The following is a 20288-nucleotide window of genomic DNA, read 5'->3' on the forward strand; positions in this document are numbered from 1 at the left end:
TTTTCATTAAGTGACAGTGTTTGAATTGTTCTGTTGCACTTTGGGTCCAATTAGTGATGTGCTGACAGATGTTAGAATTCAGATATCCAAGTATTTTCTGATGCTAAATTTTGGTTCTCAAAGTGTGAAGTGAGGACTGAAGCTATATGAAAGCTTAGTCAGCAGTATTCTGAATTCAAACCTATGGCTTCCTTGAGATCATGGGCCTTGATATTTGGAAGTGGTGTGCATGCAAAAGGTAAATGCCTCTGAAACGGCTTGCAGGATAATGTTTGTATTGGTGACCACTGTAGATGTCACAGTAACTTGGTGCATTCACATACCCTACAAAGCAGACTAGACTGAGATGGCCCTTTTTTAGAAGTGTGCTTGAGAGGCTCATTTATGAACATTCTCACAAGGCTATGATAATTGAAATCAATCCTAGAAAAATAGTGGTCCTTAACTGTTGCCTCTAGTCAGTGTTAGAGTGAGCAAAGGACCACGGGAGAGCTTTCCTTACCTGTTGGCATTTCCAGCTGCTTAGTTTGCTGTGGTCATGAGCAGTTCTGGAGAATCTTTCATACAGCATTTATGCTTCAGCCTTGTTAAGTCTGTAAACATTTTTAGGTTCAGAAAATAATTTCAGAAGGTATTCCAGAGCACTCTGTACGCCAGTGATTTTCTTGGCTGTGGACCCACCTGCAACTTCCTGCGCAGCTGCGATTACTAAATAAAGACAAGTGATACTATATTGGTATTTATTAGTTGCTGATAATGTAGTCTCCCATGCTAATGTTTAGACTTTAAGATACGTATATTTGCGAATAAACGGCATCTGTGGCTCTCGCTGATCTTTTAGGGTTTGGTACCACAAGTTGAGAATTGCAGTATTGCTCTGCTATTGATGCATTGCTTATCACTTGCTAAACTTTTTTTTTTAAATAAAAAAGAAGACTTAGTAAAGATGAAGCTTTTTCAACTACCTGTATTATTTCCAAACCAAAATAGAATTACCGAGAATGTAAATGACATAGAAGAAAAACATACTTTTTGGGTGTTATGCTTAGCACGTTTACAGCATGGTGCTGCATCTTCGTCAGAACTTTGCCTTAGTTAACAGTGGCTTGCACCATGAACTGGTTGAAATACATCGTTCGTTCCTTTTCTCTGTCTTAATATATGTAACACTGACCTGGCATTTAAAGTCTGGTTTTGTGTGGTTGCAAATTGAAGATCCATGGAAGAGATCAGTTTTTGATAAATGTACTGTAGTTAGTTGCTGCTATAAAATCAACATTTACCAGGGTTTATTACAGGTGAGAGGATTTTTTATGTAGATTGTACTGTTTTTAGTAAAAGGATTCATATATTTATCTAGGCATTCATTTTATGTATTTTCTACTTAATTGGGTTGTTTCAAGTTCATCTTCCAAAATTATATTCCAGGTCTTTCAGAGTTGCAAATACTTCTGCAAGTAATTTGGATTTTTTTTTTTTTTAATATTACCTACTTTATATATTGTCTGAGGTAATGTATTCACTTAGAGGCTTTTGCAACCCAGATGTTTTTGAAATACCACCTTGCACTTCTAAAATCACAGTTACTTAGGAAGAATTATGTCTTCTGTCTGTTCCAAGTATTAATAGCTGTGTTTAGAGGATTTGAATTAAGGGGAAGATCCAGCTTGGGCTCTGAGTTGTGAATTAAGTTTATAGATTTAAAATGGGGGAAACAATTTTCACACACAGCTTAAGAGTTACACCTTTTCTGATTGCTGCTGCTTCTTTCATAATTTTGAAATTGTTGATAAATCTTACCTTTGTTTTCAGATGCCTTAGGGAAGGACTTACTGAAGGTCGCTGTTTAAATGTGGTGACATCACTGCAGAAAGATCACAGCAGAATAATCATTCTGCTTTGCACCTTGTTTTTCTTACAGTAAGTTCAGGCTTTAGGTCTTTGTAATCCTTTATTTAAGGGGGGCAGGTGGATGAGTAAATACAAGGTGATACACCTTATTTTCTTCGTAATTGTGCCACGAAATCTGAAAGTCTGTAGAGAGATGGTCTTATGGCACAGTTGTCAGGTCAGAGATTCTTCCTGCAGCGATGTCATACACATCAGTTCTTCAAAATCTTCTGTTTACACAAAGAAGTGCTCTATTATTTTCAATTCAAAGACGAAATAACTTGCAGAAAACAACCCCTTCTTTGAGTCTGTAACAAAACTTAGTATGGAACTTGGAATGTTTTCAGTTTGTTATACTAGAAATAGGCAGATTCAAATAAGATAATGAAAGTACCTTACTTACTGTGTAAGTTTTAAAACTGCATAGAACTATACTGGACATTTAAAATATTAATGTACTACTAATAAAAATCTTCCATTTAGGCAGCAACGTAATGATGATTGCATATTAAATTAGCTTCTACCATGTTTATTGCTTAATGAAAATAAATTTCATTCTGTGAATTTGCAGTGTACAATCAGTGTAAAATGGAAGTGAAAACAAAAACTGTTTTTTAGATATCTTAAGTGATCCAACTCGCGCTGTTTTGAAAGTCTTCAACGTCAAAAATTTTGTGAGAGACTAGTTTCTTTGTTTTTCCTTGTAAGTGTTCCGTTTCACCTTACTCTTAGTACTTAGTCTCTTAAAAATGTATTGATTGGATGAAACATTTATTGCTGGAGGAGGAAGAACATTTGCTATGCGGAGGTGCAGGTAATCTGAAAGTATTGATTGAGTTTTGTAATCTAGTTGCAAATTGACAGCGTCTTCCTGATTAAATGAAACAATCTTGCGAAGGAAGATCTCTGTTTAGTTCACATCAAATGTGTATTGTGCTGTGTTAAATAGAAAACATTTTTATAGTGGAAGTGGTGACTAAACTTCTTTTTCTGGTGGTTTGAATGATGCTACAATGGTAAGGTTTGCTTTAGGAAGAAAACACTGGGTTGGTTTATGTGTACTAGTATAAACTCTGTGATGGATTTACTTTCATTAAGTGATTGTGTTTGCAGAGCCATTTTTTTCTAGCTCTAAATTTTGTGTTGAAGAACATAAAAATACAGCAGAAAAAGTAAAAAGCAAAAGAATTCTCTTTCTGAATGTCTTGAGTCATTTTTTTAAAAAAAACAAAACAAATTCCTAAAAAGCTGCATAAAAGTTTTACTTCTTGCAATTTAAAAGCTAAGTATAAAAATTACTGACTGTATTTCCCTTTCCTTTTTCAATGTAAGTCATAGTTTATTCTTCCTTAAAGAAGTACTTCACTGTTTTTATAACTGAAAGCTCTTATTAATTTTTTTAAAAATGCATTCTATATTGTGGTCAATGAGCTGTATTATAAAGATGATTATAGATACTGTAGATACTGTGCTTCTGATCAGACCTTCAGATTTCTATTTCTAAGTGGGAGACTCTGATGAAGCATTAATTCTGTATGGCCAGTATATTAGAGGTTTTGAAACTTCTGTCTTTTATTTTAATGTGATACAAATACTTTTTTAATAAACTTCTTAATGGTTTTAATAATACTTCATATGTTCTAACATTTGTGAATTAGTTTTTGAGGCAGATTTTGGGAGCATATTGTGTGACAGATCTTGGATTCGCAGTATACTGAATATCATGAGTTGAAAAAGACCCAGAAGGATCGAGTCAAATTCATGGCTGCATGCAGCCCCCTCCCTCCCCCCCCAAAAAAAAAAAATCAAAAGCTTACTTATTTCTTCTTTTTCATACCAAAGGGAGTTACTGCAGCAGCATTCTCAACAATTTTTTTGCTAAGAATGACAACATAATAAATAAAACTGAGATATTGAGATGAAGATTTTAGTGCTGGGATTCGTCATATCTATTCTTATATGGTTTATTTATGTATTTAGGTAATTTACAGTGTTTGAAGGAACATACTCTAGAAATACAAAAGCAAATAAGTAATCTGTGTATTCTATATAGTGTCATGTGATTACTTTTATTTTTCCATTCTCTTGATTAGAAAATCCATTGTTAACATTTTTCTACCACAACTAATGTTATGAACATATTTTCACAAAATGGTTGAAGTTAGCAGGGACCTCTCAGTCCATCTGATTCAGTCGCTGCTCAAGTGGGGCCACGTAGAGGGGGTGGCCCAGGTCTGTGTACAAGTGGCTTTTGAATATACACAAGTGGGGGAAGTTCCACAGTCTCTCTGGGCAACCTATTTCAGTGCTGAGTCGCTTGCATTTTTTTTCTTTAAATAAAAATAAATTTTAAATGTTTGTATGGAATCTGCTGTGTTTCTGTTTGTGCCTGTTGCCTCTTCTCCTCTCATTCACTATTACTGGAAAGAATCTGTCTCTGCCTTCTTTATACGTTCCCTCCAAAACCTATATATATTTATGAGATCCCTCAAGGTTAAATAACTTTAGCCTTTGCTTATGTGAGAAAATGAGAGATGTTTTAATCCCCCAGTGAGTGTGGTTGCCTTTCACTCCGTGTTCTACAGTGTGTCTGCATCTTATTGTGTGGTATATTGTATTGTACTGCAGGTGTGGCTTCACCAGTGCTGAAATAGATGGGAAAGACGAACTCTTTTGATATGCTTGTGATCTCTTCCTAATGCAGCCTAAAATACCGTTAGCTTTCTTTGCTGCAAGACCACAGTATGACTTATAACTTGCTGCCCACCAGGATCCTCAGGTCCGCATTTGTGAAGCTACTTTCCATACGGGTGGCTTCAAGCATATATTTATAATTGCAATTGTTTTTCTCTAAATGCTGGAATTTGCACTTCTCCTTGTTGAACTGCATGGGGTTCCTTTGTAAGACAATGTAAACTTGTGATGAATCAGCCTTTCCTCCCAGTTTTGTATGGTCTGCAAACTTGCTGAGAGTACTCTGTGCCCCATCGTTGAAATCATTACGGAAGATGTAGAGCTGTACTAGGCACAGTATTAACTCCTGGGGTGCTCTTCCAGTTTGTGGGCCCAACTAGGCTTCATGTTCATGATGACAACCTGCTGAGTCTGGCCATTCAGTCTTCTTTTGTTTGTTCTGTTTTCTGTGTAGTGCAGTTGTTTCTAAAATAATAAATATCTCTCAGTTTGAAGTATGTACATAAGAAACATCTGCTGATTAATAACTGATAGTGTTATTCATTATACAAGATGGATCCTTGTAATAATTCTGTGGAACTTTGTGTTTATTGAGTTTCTATTTGAAGTTATTCTGTGGTGTTTTTTTTTTTTAATTTCCAGGAGACAGAAGGAGATACATTATGTTTTTTAAAACCTCAGAATTAAGTCTTATCTTTGTGTCAGTGTCTGTATACTAGTGTTCACATTTTTTTTTCAGTAGAATTTAGAAGTTTCTCCTTAAAGGCAGTTTACTGTTAGCATGCAAATAGTTTACTTTTGCAGATAGGTGGTAACTGAGATGCATTGTCAACTTCTCAATTTTACAGCTTCAGAAAGTGTCTTTACTGAAAACTAAAAGTCAAATTCACAAATGTACACAATGTTAGTATTATTCATGCAAGTAAGCCTGCCATTTAGAGAAAACGCGAGCATAAGTGAAAGTATATGTGTGTGAATATTTCTCTGGATTTGTTACTGTAATGTATTTGTCCATAGTGGGAGCCAGCCACCATAAGACTTGACTTGTGCCTTATCTCAAGTAATAAGGAAAATTCTGATAAAGCAGAAAATGCTGCTTTGTACCTGTAAGTTGTGCAAGAAAGTGCTCACTCGTTCTTTTCAGCTGTATTCTGATCGCATATTCAAATAGATGATGAACTGTTACTGAACTGTGTCTAAAACCTGTTCATTTTTAAATCTTTGGTATAAATAAGATTAATAAGAATAAATTAGGAGCTCAAGATCTCATTTACAGTAGTTGTGAAGCATTCATGTACAGAGAAAATAATTTCAGGGTAAACAAGCAATATTGCTTTTAAAATCTTTTTTCCCTTGAGAATTATAGAAATCCCTAATTTTCTTCCTTTTTTTTTTTTCCTTTAGGAAGATGATTCTTCTTCATTCTGAGTTTCTGAGCTCTCAAAGACAAGCTGAAGCAAGAGCAGTTGAAAGCCGTTTGTGTAACCGTGGATATACAATTTAAACTTGTAGGAACATTTCCAGAATGAAAACCACATACAGTTACCTTACTAATTGCCAAATGATGAGTGGAAAGTTATGATGGCAAAAAACAAAGAGCCACGTCCCCCGTCTTATGCTGTTAGTGTTGTTGGACTGTCTGGAACTGAAAAGGATAAAGGTAATTGTGGAGTTGGGAAGTCGTGTTTGTGCAATAGATTCGTTCGTTCAAAAGCAGATGAATATTATCCTGAGCATACCTCTGTGCTTAGCACAATTGACTTTGGAGGAAGAGTTGTTAACAATGATCACTTTTTGTACTGGGGTGACGTAACACAAAGTGGGGAGGATGGAATTGACTGCAGAATTCATGTAATTGAACAGACTGAGTTCATTGACGATCAGACTTTCTTGCCTCATCGGAGTACGAACTTACAACCATACATAAAACGTGCAGCTGCCTCCAAACTGCAGTCAGCAGAAAAATTAATGTACATTTGCACAGATCAGCTGGGCTTGGAGCAAGACTTTGAGCAAAAACAAATGCCTGAAGGGAAATTGAGTATTGATGGATTTTTACTGTGCATTGATGTCAGCCAAGGATGTAATAGGAAGTTTGATGATCAACTTAAATTTGTGAATAATCTCTATATTCAGTTATCAAAATCTAAGAAACCCATAATAATAGCAGCAACAAAATGTGATGAATGTGTGGATCATTATCTACGAGAGGTTCAGGCATTTGCTTCTAACAAGAAGAACCTCGTGGTAGTGGAAACATCAGCAAGATTCAATGTCAATGTTGAAACCTGTTTTACTGCCCTGGTACAAATGATGGATAAAACTCGCGGTAAACCTAAAATAATCCCCTACTTGGATGCCTACAAAACTCAAAGACAACTAGTTGTTACAGCAACAGACAAGTTTGAAAAACTTGTCCAAACTGTGAGAGACTATCATGCTACTTGGAAGACAGTTAGTAATAAACTGAAAAACCACCCTGATTATGAAGAGTACATAAATTTGGAAGGAACAAAAAAGGCCAAAAATACATTTTCAAAACACATAGAGCAGCTTAAACAGGAACATATTAGAAAAAGAAAAGAAGAATACATTAATGCATTGCCGAGAGCTCTTAATACTCTTCTGTCAAATCTAGATGAGATTGAACATTTGAGCTGGTCAGAAGCATTGAAATTAATGGAGAAAAGGCCTGACTTCCATTCCTGTTTTGTAGTGCTTGAAAAAACACCCTGGGATGAAACTGACCATATAGATAAAGTGAATGACAGAAGGATTCCATTTGACCTTCTCACTACGCTAGAGGCAGAAAAAGTTTATCAAAATCATGTGCAGCATCTTATATCTGAAAAGAGGAGGATTGAAATGAAGGAGAAATTCAAAAAAACTCTTGAGAAAATCCAGTTCATTTCACCTGGACAGCCATGGGAAGAAGTTATATGTTTTGTTATGGAGGATGAGGCGTTCAAATACATCACTGATGCAGATAGTAAGGAAGTGTATGGTAGGCATCAGAGGGAGATTGTTGAAAAAGCCAAAGAGGAGTTTCAGGAAATGCTTTTTGAACATTCAGAGCTATTTTATGACCTGGATCTTAATGCAACACCAAGTTCCGATAAGATGAGTGAAATTCATGCAGTTTTGAGTGAAGAGCCTAGATACAAAGCTTTGCAGAAACTTGCACCTGATAGAGAATCTCTTCTTCTCAAACACATAGGATTTGTTTATCATCCAACTAAAGAAACTTGTCTCAGTGGCCAAAATTGCATGGACATTAAAGTAGAACAGTTACTTGCCAACAGTCTTTTGCAATTAGACCATGGTCGTTCAAATTTATACCACGATAGTGCCAACATAGATAAAGTTAATCTTTTCATTTTGGGCAAAGATGGCCTTGCACAAGAGTTAGCAAATGAAATTCGGACACAGTCCACTGACGATGAATATGCATTAGATGGAAAAATATATGAGCTAGATCTTAGGCCAGTTGATGCGAAATCCCCATATCTGTTGACTCAGTTGTGGACCTCTACCTTCAAACCACATGGTTGTTTTTGTGTGTTTAACTCTATTGAATCACTGAATTTTATTGGGGATTGCATTGCAAAAATAAGAGCTGAAGCATCTCAGATAAGGAGAGACAAATATATGGCCAATCTTCCATTTACATTAATACTGGCTAATCAGAGGGACAGTGTTAGCAAGAACCTGCCTATTCTGAGACATCAGGGACAGCAGTTGGCCAACAAATTACAATGTCCTTTTGTAGATGTGCCTGCTGGTACATATCCACGCAAATTTAATGAGACCCAAATAAAACAAGCTCTAAGGGGAGTACTGGAAGCAGTTAAACACCACTTTGATGTTGTGAGTCCCGTTCCCACCATTAAAGATCTGTCAGAAGCTGACCTAAGAATTGTCATGTGTGCTATGTGTGGTGATCCATTCAGTGTAGATCTCATTCTTTCACCTTTCCTTGACTCTCACTCCTGTAGTGCTGCTCAGGCTGGCCAAAGCAATTCTGTGATGCTTGATAAAATTATAGGTGAAAAAAGGCGTAGGATACAAATAACTATATTATCATACCATTCTTCAATTGGTGTGAGGAAAGATGAACTTGTTCATGGATATATACTGGTTTACTCTGCAAAGCGGAAGGCATCCATGGGGATGCTTCGGGCATTTCTTTCTGAAGTTCAGGATACGATTCCTGTCCAATTGGTGGCTGTTACGGATAGCCAGGCAGACTTTTTTGAGAATGAAGCAATCAAGGAGCTCATGACTGAAGGAGAACACATAGCAACAGAGATTACTGCGAAGTTTACAGCTTTATATTCGTTATCTCAGTATCATCGTCAAACAGAGGTCTTCACATTATTCTTCAGTGATGTGTTAGAGAAGAAAAACATGATTGAAAGTTCCTATATGTCAGACAGCACAAGGGAAACAACGCATACAAGTGAAGATGTTTTTTCAAGGTCTCCTAGAGGAGGTTCCCTTGACTATAATTATCCAGATTCAGAGGATGATGCTGAGGGACCGCCCCCATACAGTCCAATTGGTGATGATGTAAGGTTACTCCCGACCCCTAGTGACCGTTCAAAGTATCGATTGGACTTGGAAGGAAATGAGTATCCTGTCCATAGTACACCTCTCAACTGTCACGACCATGAACGCAACCATAAAGTGCCTCCTCCAATAAAACCGAAACCCCTTGTTCCACGAACAAATGTGAAAAAACTGGATCCTAACCTTCTGAAAACAATAGAGGCAGGTATTGGTAAAAACCCAAGGAAACAACCTTCTCGAGTGCCTGTAGCACCCCCGGAAGATGTAGACCAATCTGACAATTATGCTGAACCTATTGACACTATTTTCAAACATAAAGGCTTTGCAGATGATATCTACGCCGTTCCGGATGATAGTCAGAATCGTATTATTAAAGTTCGAAACTCAATGCCTATAAATGCCCAGGGTGATGAAGAGAATGGATTTTCTGACAGAATGTCTAAAAGTCATGGGGAAAGAAGACCTTCAAAGTACAAATACAAGTCTAAGACATTGTTCAGCAAAGCTAAGTCTTACTATAGGAGAACGCATTCAGATGCAAGTGATGATGAAGCTTTTACCACCTCTAAAGCTAAAAGAAAAGGCAGGCATCGTGGTAGTGAAGAAGACCCACTTCTTTCACCTGTTGAAACGTGGAAGGGTGGCATAGATAACCCTGCTATTACATCAGATCAAGAATTGGATGATAAAAAAATAAAAAAGAAAACTCAAAAAGTGAAGGAAGATAAGAAGGTAAGTCAATTATTTGTGATGTGAGCCACATGTATACATTATTGGCTTTTTTATGTATCTAGTGTATTATAAAGAGGGGGAAATCAAAATATGCAAGAGTATTCATTTGAAAAATATGCTGTAAAAATTTTTAACTAGTATTGTTTCATTTTGTCCAACATTTTTCCAGCAGACTTGAGGAATGAGATGTGTTGTCTGCCTAATCAGTTGTTTGACCAATTTTAGTTCTTTTCAGATCTATATGTACCTGTGCAGTTTCACTTCCTTCTATACATGTAAATGGAAGCAGAATTTAGTCTACAAATCCTTCCTTGTTAATCACAATATCTGCTTAAAACAAAACAAAAACAAACAAAAAAACCCAACAAAACCTACTTTATGAATGCAGGGGTAGAACTGGTTCTTTCAGTTCTTGCAGTTCTGGCTGTTGGAATGAAGTTAAGGACTGGTGAATGAAAGGAGTGGTTTCTTTTTCACTCTCAGTTGCTTGCTGGGAATGTGGAACTCTTTTTAAAAGCACAAAAAAGGGACTTTTTATAGTGGTTTTACTGATCACTGAGGTTTCCTAGTGTATGCAAACAAGTAATCAACCTGTATAATTTTCTATTAAAATAAAGGGAACAAAATGCTCACCTAGTGTAAGCTTCTAAATAATTGATATTCTCCTTGAAAAATGCCTATTCTATTTTGAACTTTGTTGTTTACTTTTTGTTTTACTTTTTTTTTTTAAAGTTTATTTTCAGGTTGTGTTGTGATTATAGGTACTGTATTTATACTCGTTATAGGTTAGGTTATAATTTTAGGTAAGCAGTTATGGCCTTGCAAGTAGTTTCTGTTTAACATTACATATCAGTTAAATATATTCGTTCTTGTCACAGAATAAGTTGTTCTTAATACTGTCTTTGATAGGAACATTTTAAATATTAACATTTAAAAAATGTTCCTGTTAGCTTATATCTGACTACTGAAATAACATACAGAAAAAGAAGTTTAGTTCGAATAGGATGTGGAGTTAAATTTTGCTGATCATGTAAGTTCTGAATTTGCTCTTAGTATGCAGCTGTGATTTGAATTACATGACTGATATAAAGGGTACTGTATTTTCTTAAGGCTTCCTAATGAGCATAAATATTGTTATCTTGTGATTATAAACTCATGTGGTTAAAAATACTTTGAAGATACCTTTTTTTAGGGGGAAACAGAATTAAAAAAAAAAACAACAGTTATATACTTCTGATTGAAGTTATCTTACTCCATAGAAATTGAAATACAGCGTTCATACTCCTGTCTTAGCTGTGTTGAGAGAAAGTTCTTTCAAGGTGGATATTTATCTTGAAGCTGTGTAGACTGGATGTCATACAATCTTCTCTTCCTCTCATTGTGTCAGCAGCTCCCCTGCTGTCTTTACCAAGGCCTCTGCTGTTGTTTTAGCCTGTTCAGGAGTACATGTAGTCAGAAGTTTCAGATTGTTGTAACTTTCTTTGCAGTGGATAAGGCTACTACAAGAGTAGTTTCAAGTTTTCTGTAGCCTGCCTCTTGCTTGTTTTCTGAAATTGAAATTTATGGTCCAGGGCTGTTTCTCCCATGTTTAATAGCGGAAATAGAAATAATTGGAATGATGGAGAAAGCAAATTTATCTTGCAATGTAAGTTGCTCATAAATATTCAGAAAGTCTAAGAATGTTGAATGCCTAGTTCTTTTAATAAGTAGTGGTGGGGTTTTTTTTGTATGTTGTGTTGATTTGCATTATGTTGAAAAGTAGTTCCACTTCATGTGGGTAAGTCACTTCAGTTTGTAAGTGATATACTCCTATGTTTTTCTTTGTGAGTAGTTTCTTCCCCCTTCTTTTTTTTTTTTTTCTTTTTTTCTTTTTTTTTTTTTTCTGCAAGAGGTGCAGTTTTATTTATTTTGCAACTTACGGTGTTTTTTGTGCGTTGTATTACATGAACAGCCAGCAGTACTGGAAGAATTATTCAGATAATATTTTCCTTTCTTTCTTGTGCTTTGTAGATCATAAAAGGGTTATTAATGTCAACTCTTTACAGATTACTTGTTTTTTTTTTTTTGAAAAAAAATTGGCCTCATGAATGTGAAAAAGATGTTTTATAGTTTTGTTCTACTTCCTGAATATTTCTGAAATCTCTTACTGATACTTTTTCTGTGCTGTTCAGCTGTATGTAATGGTAACATAAGTTAAAGTGTAGCTATTTTTGCTGTAACTGTAGTTAGACCAAAATATAAATATTTGTTAAACAAAATGAATTTGTTTCAATTCAGAACAAAAACCCAACCTGTTAAGTCTAAGGTCCTCATTGTCAAGGAGATAGGGATCTGCATCTGCAGGGATAGGAAGGAGGAAAGGAATTTTGGCAAACAATAGGGAAAGCTGATGTTTTTCCAGCCTTAGTTCTATTCTGAAACCTTCTACCACAGAACAGCCTGAGTTGGTGAGGGGATGCAGTGATTATGAAACCAAGTATTGACTCTGCTTAGGACCATCCAAAATCCAAGCGCTGTGTTTGAAAGTATTGTCCAAATGCTCCTTGAACTCTGGCGGCTTTGGGCTGTGTCCACTTGCCCTGGGGGTCCTGTTCCATCCCTGGCTGCCCTCTGGTGCAGAGCCTTTTCCTAACACTCACTTTGACCCTCTTCTGATGGAGCTCCACGCTGTTCCCTCAGGCCCTGTCACTGTCACAGAGAGCAGAGCTCAGTGCAGCCCCTCCACTTCCTCTGAGGAGCTGTAGGCCACCATGAAGCCTCCTTTCAGCGTCCTCTACTCTGCACTGAACAAACCAAGGGACCTCAGCTGCTTCTCATCGGTTTTGCCATTTAGACCCTTGATCATCTTTGTAGCCCTCCCTTGGGCTTTCTAATAGTTTTATGTCCTTCTTATGTTGTGGCACTACAAGCTGTGAGGTAAGGGCTCACAGTGTGGAGCAGTGTGGGGCAATCCCTCACCCGGTTGCAGCGCTGGGTCTGGTACATTGTAGGGTATGGTTGGCCCTTTGCACTGCCACAGCACACTGATGGTTCAGATTGAATTACTGTCAGTCAGTCCCCAGACCTTTTCCGCAGGGCTGCCTCTCATCCCCAGTCTGTACAACTAGTCCCAGTCTGACTTACACAGTCAGGGTTGCTGTGTCCCAAGTGCAGAATCTGGCACTTGTTGCATTTGTACCAAACTTAAAACATTTATTCTGAACCTGAGATGTTATCAAGGACAGAAATAAATATTTGATATTGCTATACTTATTGCTCTTTGGAAACATAAATTAGAATGTTTTACTTTGGAAAGTATAACGATGACAAATCTGTGGCAAGCAGATAATGTTACTTGCAATATCCTTTAACACTGCTTGCTACCAAAGGAAATTAAAGATTTTAAGACAGAGACCAGTAAAGCTGAGTGTACTTTAGTCTAAATTTTTTGTCCATTGATGCTGCACCTAATGCTGTTAAGCGTTTGTGTTCTCAGTCTCATTTCTGTATGCCAGTAGTCAGAACTCTAGGAGCTGAGCTTTGTTTTCAGTTACTGTGGAAATAATCCATCTGAAGACTTTCTTTCCCCTCATTGTCACTTTTCTCTAGAACTCCAGAACTTTTGTTATCATTCTGCTGGTAAGAAACCCTTTTGCAATTTCTAGTTTTCACCTTTTCTTGTGGTAACCTTTCTGATTTTTTTTTTTTTTTTTTTTTTTTTTTTTTTTTTTTTCATTTTCTGATCTGCTGCCTCCAAACCAAGTAAGCAAGAGGTGGCTGCTTCTTACTTCTTGACCTGAGTTTTAGAAGATGAAGTTTTGGTAATTCCTATGAGCTTATGTTTTTGAATAAGGTTGACTCAAACTATGTTCAGTATTGCAACACAGCTTTTGTATTTTTTGAGTTGCACCCACTTTTCCGTTGCAGTTACTGTTACTTTAGTACCTGTAGGCCCATTCTTGTCCTTGGTGATTTCCAACTACTGTATTCCTATATATAGTACAGATAGTAGTTTTCCAGTGCATGATTTTTCTGTTAGACTGTGATCTTCATCTTACTTAATATTGTTCTGTTTCCGTTATTGTATTTGTCACAATAATTTCATATCACTATTGAATGCCTTACTAGAGTCCAGGTTGGTAAAACTACCCGATAACTGTGTTTTTTTTGCCTCAAGAAAAGTGAATGTATTTTCAATGGAGAAGGTTGGATCAGTCTATTGTAAATTAATTTAAGGTAAAATCACCTTCATCCTATTATATTACGTATGTAATTTTTATTACATATTACCATGACTCTAAACATTCTGAAAATAATTGTTCTGTAGCCTTGTATATATTACTAACAAGCAGTCTGTTAACCTTTCTCTGCTTGAGAGATAAAATGAAGAAAGGTGAAGAAGAAAAAAATGAAAATGGACTGGTTTTCAGAGTCTAAGGACCTTTTGGCCAGGTTGATGTGGAGTTGTGTCTGCACCTAATGTGTGAGGTAATGCTGTGCTTGAAAGCAAGCTTTCAAGTGCACACAGTTTTTTATGCAGCTTTGCCTTGGTTGTTTTTTACCTTGCCTAGTGAGACCTCTCCAGCTGAGATGCATCTGTGCTCATTCATCTCTTTCAAATAACACAAGTAGGAGCTCAAGTGTACGCTTACCTCAATTAACATGCTCTAATATTGAGGTGTGGTACATTGTGTTGATCCACACCAGTCTCTTGAGAAGCAGCAGTCTTGCAGGCCATATAATAATGTAATTGCGTTCAGTTCAACTTGATGAGTTTGGAGGAATGGAACAACACAGAGAAAAAGTAGAAAATGTCAAGACCTGAAAGTGAAGTGAGCATTTCTAGATGCTACAGGAAGACTTCCTGCTTCTCAAACAGAAGGAGCTTCATGCACACTATAATCCCAAACTGCAGTAGTTAGGATGTTTATACGTTGATACCATAAATACGTAAGGCCCAAACCTCTGTATATTTTTTAAATTTATCAAATTATCAATATTAATTACTACATATTGTGACTATTTATTTGTCAATTAAATCATTTAAATTAATTAGATGGACTCTAGTCTCAATTTAATACTCCTAGCTTCAGGCAGGAAGCCTTTCTGGTATGGAATCCTATAGGTGTGTGTTGCAGTTAATGCCCTTACTATATTTATCGTTACTGTGAAGTGAATGAATCTTAAAAATTCACCCATCTTGTTTAGCACACCTACCTTTGTGAATCCTCTGAAATTTGATGCCTAATTTAGGCTGTATTCTTTTTTCCTCTCATGAGGTGTCTTTGTCTTTGGGTTTGTTTTTTTCTCTTCCACAGTGTATTAGGAACAGCATATATCCTGAGTAAATTTCTGTGAATGGAAAGACAAATTCTCATCTTGAGATTCTGCAGGCTTTTTGCCTTGTTACCTTGCAATTAATATTTGCAAATATTGATTTTCACGACATAGTTATTTTGTAAATGTAGGAACAAAACTAGGATGAGTAGATCTCACTTTATCCTATGGATCAAATTAATTGAAGCTCTTCTGAAACCAAATCCTAACTACAGAGATCTTGTAAACAATAGGAAATGAACCACGTTTTCTTTGACCACTAGTCAATATTCTTATTATCCAGGGTCAATGTTAATGTTTTAGTTAATGTTTTGTTCCTTTTTTTTTTTTTTTTAATTTTTATTTTTTTGTGTATCTGGAGTTGCCAACTATATTGATCAATCAGATTTGAAAAATAGCACTTTAAAACACTGTGTTGTAAGCTTGTTTACAAGGAGTGTTGAACAAAGAGGGTTGTGTGTTACCTTCTGTTTCACCGTGTGCTGATTGTAAGATGCCTTATTCTATTCATCTGAAAACGTGGTATTTCAACAAGAAAATTCCAGTTACATCTAGATGAGTTCTTACATATCCTACTCTGGTGATACACAGGTTTGACATCTATTTACCATGTTTAAACTTGTTAGTTCTCATTATAATAATTTCAAAACTATATGGAATTTTGTGTTGAAACTGTTACTGAAAAGAGTCAGAAAATAGCCCATATATCTTGATCTCAGTTTTAGTAAGACTGTGGTAAACTTGTGACAAAGCAAAAATTTAAGGTGATCTTCTCAACTATATTTGTGTAAATTCAGTGGTTGGTATAGCAAACTACAGTCTACCTTCAGTAATGAAATATTGATTTTATTTTTTGCTCCTTGAGAAGAAAGATCCAAGTCTGTACTTCCAGTTTTAATCTGTTCAGATGCACCACTGTTAAAATGCATGTTTGGAGCCGTATGTCTTTTAGAGCTTCTGTAGCGTAAAACTCAGTGTTACAAGCTTTAACTCAAAAAATGGCAAAAGGCATGAGAAGGAGAAAGGGCATGTAAAAGACTGTCATCTGCATTATTCATGTGTTGTATAGTTTCTGAAGAGCTTGCCATAAATTATTATTATTTCTGTTGTTAATACTTTAAGCCTGTAAGATGCTGCTTGTGGTACCTGGTTTCATGAACTATTCTAATAGTTTTGAAAATACTGACTCTGCCCTCTATGACTTCAGGGCATTACTGCAAATGAAGCAGGCAGAAAATTTCCTTTGCATTGAAAGTAGTAGTGTAGTGTGTGGGAGGTAGAGGAAAAGTGGCTGAATTTCCACTTGGATTAACAAATGATGGGATTCTGGTGGGAAGGAGGTGAGAAGGGAAGAAAAAAAAAAAAAAAAAAAAAGTCCCACTTGGGCATAGAGGACTGAATGCAGCCCTTAAACAAAAGGAGTTTGATGGATAGGTTTGGGCAGATTGTTTCATTATACTTTCAAAATTCACAATTAACTGATACCTCAGACTAGTTACACTAGAAGATGAGAATACTGAGCTAGTTCTCTGGAACCTACTGTCAAGAGGATTAATCCTGCCTATATTTTAAACTTATGATTTTGATTTTTTTAATGCTTTTTTATAACAATAATTCTAACCTGGACATTGAGAATTGGATGCTGTGTAGTGCTAGAACAAATATTTTCATGTTCAGCTTGTCTTCTGTTGGGAGGACTTCAAGTAATCTTTTGGAACATGCTTGTTTCTGTAATTAAATTACTGCAATTAAAGCAGTATTGTCCTTAAACAGTTTTGGTGTCAGCAACCTAAGGAAAGTTTGGAATTCCTGGAGTTGGAATGCTTTCTTGCAGAAATAAAAGGATCTTGCTTGGGGTTTGGCATTAACCTCTTTTAGGGAGTGAACTGTGCTGTCTTGCTCTTGGTAGGCCGTTGGCAAGCAGCAAGTGATAGAAACTCATGATGGAGATGGTGTAAAACTCATATATAAACAAATTATAAAAAATCAAATTTACACAAAAACAGAGGATGTCAGCTTTATGGTGTTGGGCTTATGTGGTGTTTTAATTATCAACATTAAACAATGGCATATGAAACAACTGTTTTGAGGTTTTTTTGCTAGCGTTAGCTTAACAGTTTTCTCTTGGTGCTCATCTTCTCTGACTTGATACCTGGTTGTTCTTTTTTATTGTGATTTAGGAGAAGCGTGCAAAACAGTCTGACCATACCTACCATAGTGCTCACTGCATTCAGAATGAGGTGACTGCTGTACTGTGGTGGGGGATGTATTTGGCTGAAATATCTGCTGAACTAAAAGTGAATGACAGAATCATAATCTCACTACCAAAATCTAAAAATGTTAGAAATGATTCAAGTTTTCTAAGGTTTAACTAACTGAGTAGTTTAATCTTTGTTTTTGTTCTAATGTTCTCACATTTGAAAGCTTTTAGAAATTGATTTTACACAGAAAAATACATGCTAGTGACTGGCTGATATAAAAGTTCCATGATAAGATTGATGGATCAGAAAAGCTGACTGCTTTTTCCTCAGAGTTGAGAAAAGGGATTAAAATGAGCTTTTAATGAAGATAGAAATAAAGCTAGAAAATTGTGGAAATAAGACCTCTTCTTTTTCTGAAGTCACTTGGACAGTTCACAAAAATGAAGCCGTTGGCCCAATAACCTGTTTCTATTGAGAAGTTCCTCGCTTAAGGAAACTAGATGTGCAACCTGTGGGAAGTATGAACATCTCAAATCAGGAAATAACTGATGTTTATTACTTTAAAGTTGTGTTATTAATTTGCAGCTATATTACTATGGACATTATGTAGAATGTGCTATTTGCAGAATGAATTCATTTGGAGTTTTTTGCCTGTTCACTGCATCAAAAGACAGGGAAATGATGAAAGATACTTTAATCCATATATTTGACAGCGTAGAGAGGAAATTGATACGTAATGGGAACAAGCTGATAAAATTGCTACTGTAACTTTATTGATGCCTTACAAAATCTTAATTTCATGTTCATTTGTTGGTATAAAAGTCCAGTGGTTTTCCAAAATGGGGGAAATTTGAGAATTTTATAAGTTTTAAACCTAGAAGCAAAATGGTGGTGTATTTTATGTCACTGGTTACATGAGATACAGTCTTACTGTAAGTTATAACGTACTGGAAACTTTCTTATTAAATTTAAATCTTGGTTAGTATTCCATGTTAAGTGAAGAAAAAGGAAATACTCAAGTCACAGCTTTTAAATGAAAGCATAGCTGCTTTTACTGCTGTTTTTACTGTGCATAAACTTCTAAAATAGAATGCTAGAGATGATGATGATATTTCAGTCCCCATATAGCACAGCCACTGTTATATGACCATCTCTGAATATCTTAACACTCAGAAATGAAACATGGTATCTGATATGGTATAATAATTTGGATCATTAAAAGTGGATTTATTAGTTAAATTGTGAAAATTTCCTTCAGCAGGAGGTTGGAGGGGGCTGTGGAGAAAACAGGCAACAAATCTTGATTCTCTTGTTCATATTTGTAATGCATTTGGTTGAGAGCAAACCTCCTTTTCGCAAAAAATGTTTGCCTTTAGTAGTACCTCACTGCAGCTGTCGTGTTTATGCTAGTGCCTGCAAATCTTACTCTGTGATTTATTGTTACATGTTCTGTGACATTACACCTGTAGAATGGTTGCAATATAAAGATTATTTACTACCTTTGAAAGGCATACAGAAGACATTCTCTGGTGATAGGAAACATTGCACTGCTGTGACCAACTTGTACTTCATGTAGATTCTTCTGTGAGTCATGCTGGAAGTTATTATGTATGATGCAAAGATGACTAAATATTTTAGAAATAGTTGGAGTGCTGCTTATGTAGTGTATGCTACTTTAAAAGTACTTTTGTGCTTAGTTTGCTGTAGAGGTATTTTTACGTCTGATAGCTGTGTGATTCTCTGCTTGAGTTAGTTATAATGTTACTTGAATATTACTTAAATAATTATTACTTAAATAACTCTGTTTTATTGTAGCAAAAAAAGAAAGTTAAGACATTCAATCCTCCAATCCGTAGAAACTGGGAAAGTAATTACTTTGGAATGCCCCTACAAGACCTGGTTACATCTGAGAAACCCATACCTCTGTTTGTTGAAAAATGTGTGCAATTCATTGAAGATACAGGTAAGTTAGGAAAATTATTTCAGGAAAACTCTCCCACGTGCAGATTAAGCACTGCCTCTCATTTAAAGCAATCTTTAGAATTTTTTGCCTGAAATAAATAACTTTATTATGGGATAAGCACATTATAAAAATAGGTTGTGTTCTCTGAATTGTATGTTTAACTTGTAATTTTCTTTTTTCTTTATTTACACTAATATTTCAATTGTTATATACCAACACTTGAAGTGTAACCTTTGTTTCCTGTAATTGGAAAAAAAGACTTCATTTTTAAATTTCAAATGACTTTTAACCCAGTGGCATTCCAGTCTTGCATTTCTCATTGATGCCACTGTATTTTATGTAATATAATAAGAAACTCTGAAATCCACTTTCAGATATTCCATATGATTTAATAAGTCAACTTTTTTTTTTTGCTAGTAATCCTAGACTTGAGTTTTAACAATTATGGAGAAAAATCTCTTTTCTGAACACTGTATATTTCTGTTTTAGAAGTACCAAATTTATTTAATACTTGATTTTTTTAATTTCCAGATTTCCCAGTTGTACAATATTAACCTGTGTTTTCACTAAGGTGCAATTTCACAGTATTGTTTTCTACCCGGCTTTCTAGTTGTGTGTTTTGAGCCCTGCCTTGCTTTCAGCCTATTTACTTCATGGTCATGAGGGAAATAAAATGATTTTACTGATCCAAAAGAAGACTTCATTTGAGACTGGAGAGTTGTTTTAAGGTTTGGGTGTGATCTTTGGTTGGATTTTGTGGTTTTTCTGTTGTTTAGCTTTTAAAGGTGTAGAAAACAAGTTTTTCCTTTGTGTGCAGCTCTTCCTTTTTCTGAAGTTGCATTAAATGCATGTTTGAAAGCGGTTATGTGGTTGAAGCAGGACTGTCCTTTGGCCATGCCTGTTGTTTGATGTTGAGTGTAGAG

The 20288-nt window shown here is 35.8% G+C and overlaps 1 protein-coding gene across 1 annotated transcript in view; it reads left to right on the top strand.

Annotated features, from left to right (window-relative positions):
• ARHGAP5 (Rho GTPase activating protein 5) overlaps positions 1 to 20288 on the top strand; it is a 49600-nt gene that overhangs the window by 4945 nt on the left and 24367 nt on the right. Inside the window, exons 2-3 of the mRNA XM_042813451.1 lie at positions 5989 to 9885; positions 19218 to 19365. Coding sequence (XP_042669385.1) covers positions 6163 to 9885; positions 19218 to 19365 — 3871 coding nt within the window. The 5' untranslated portion in view covers positions 5989 to 6162. The remainder of the gene's footprint in view (positions 1 to 5988; positions 9886 to 19217; positions 19366 to 20288) is intronic.

Source organism: Centrocercus urophasianus, unplaced genomic scaffold (assembly GCF_019232065.1).
Source record: "Centrocercus urophasianus isolate 14NV4802_14NV808 unplaced genomic scaffold, USGS_Curo_1.0 seq_14, whole genome shotgun sequence".
NCBI lineage: Eukaryota > Metazoa > Chordata > Aves > Galliformes > Phasianidae > Centrocercus > Centrocercus urophasianus.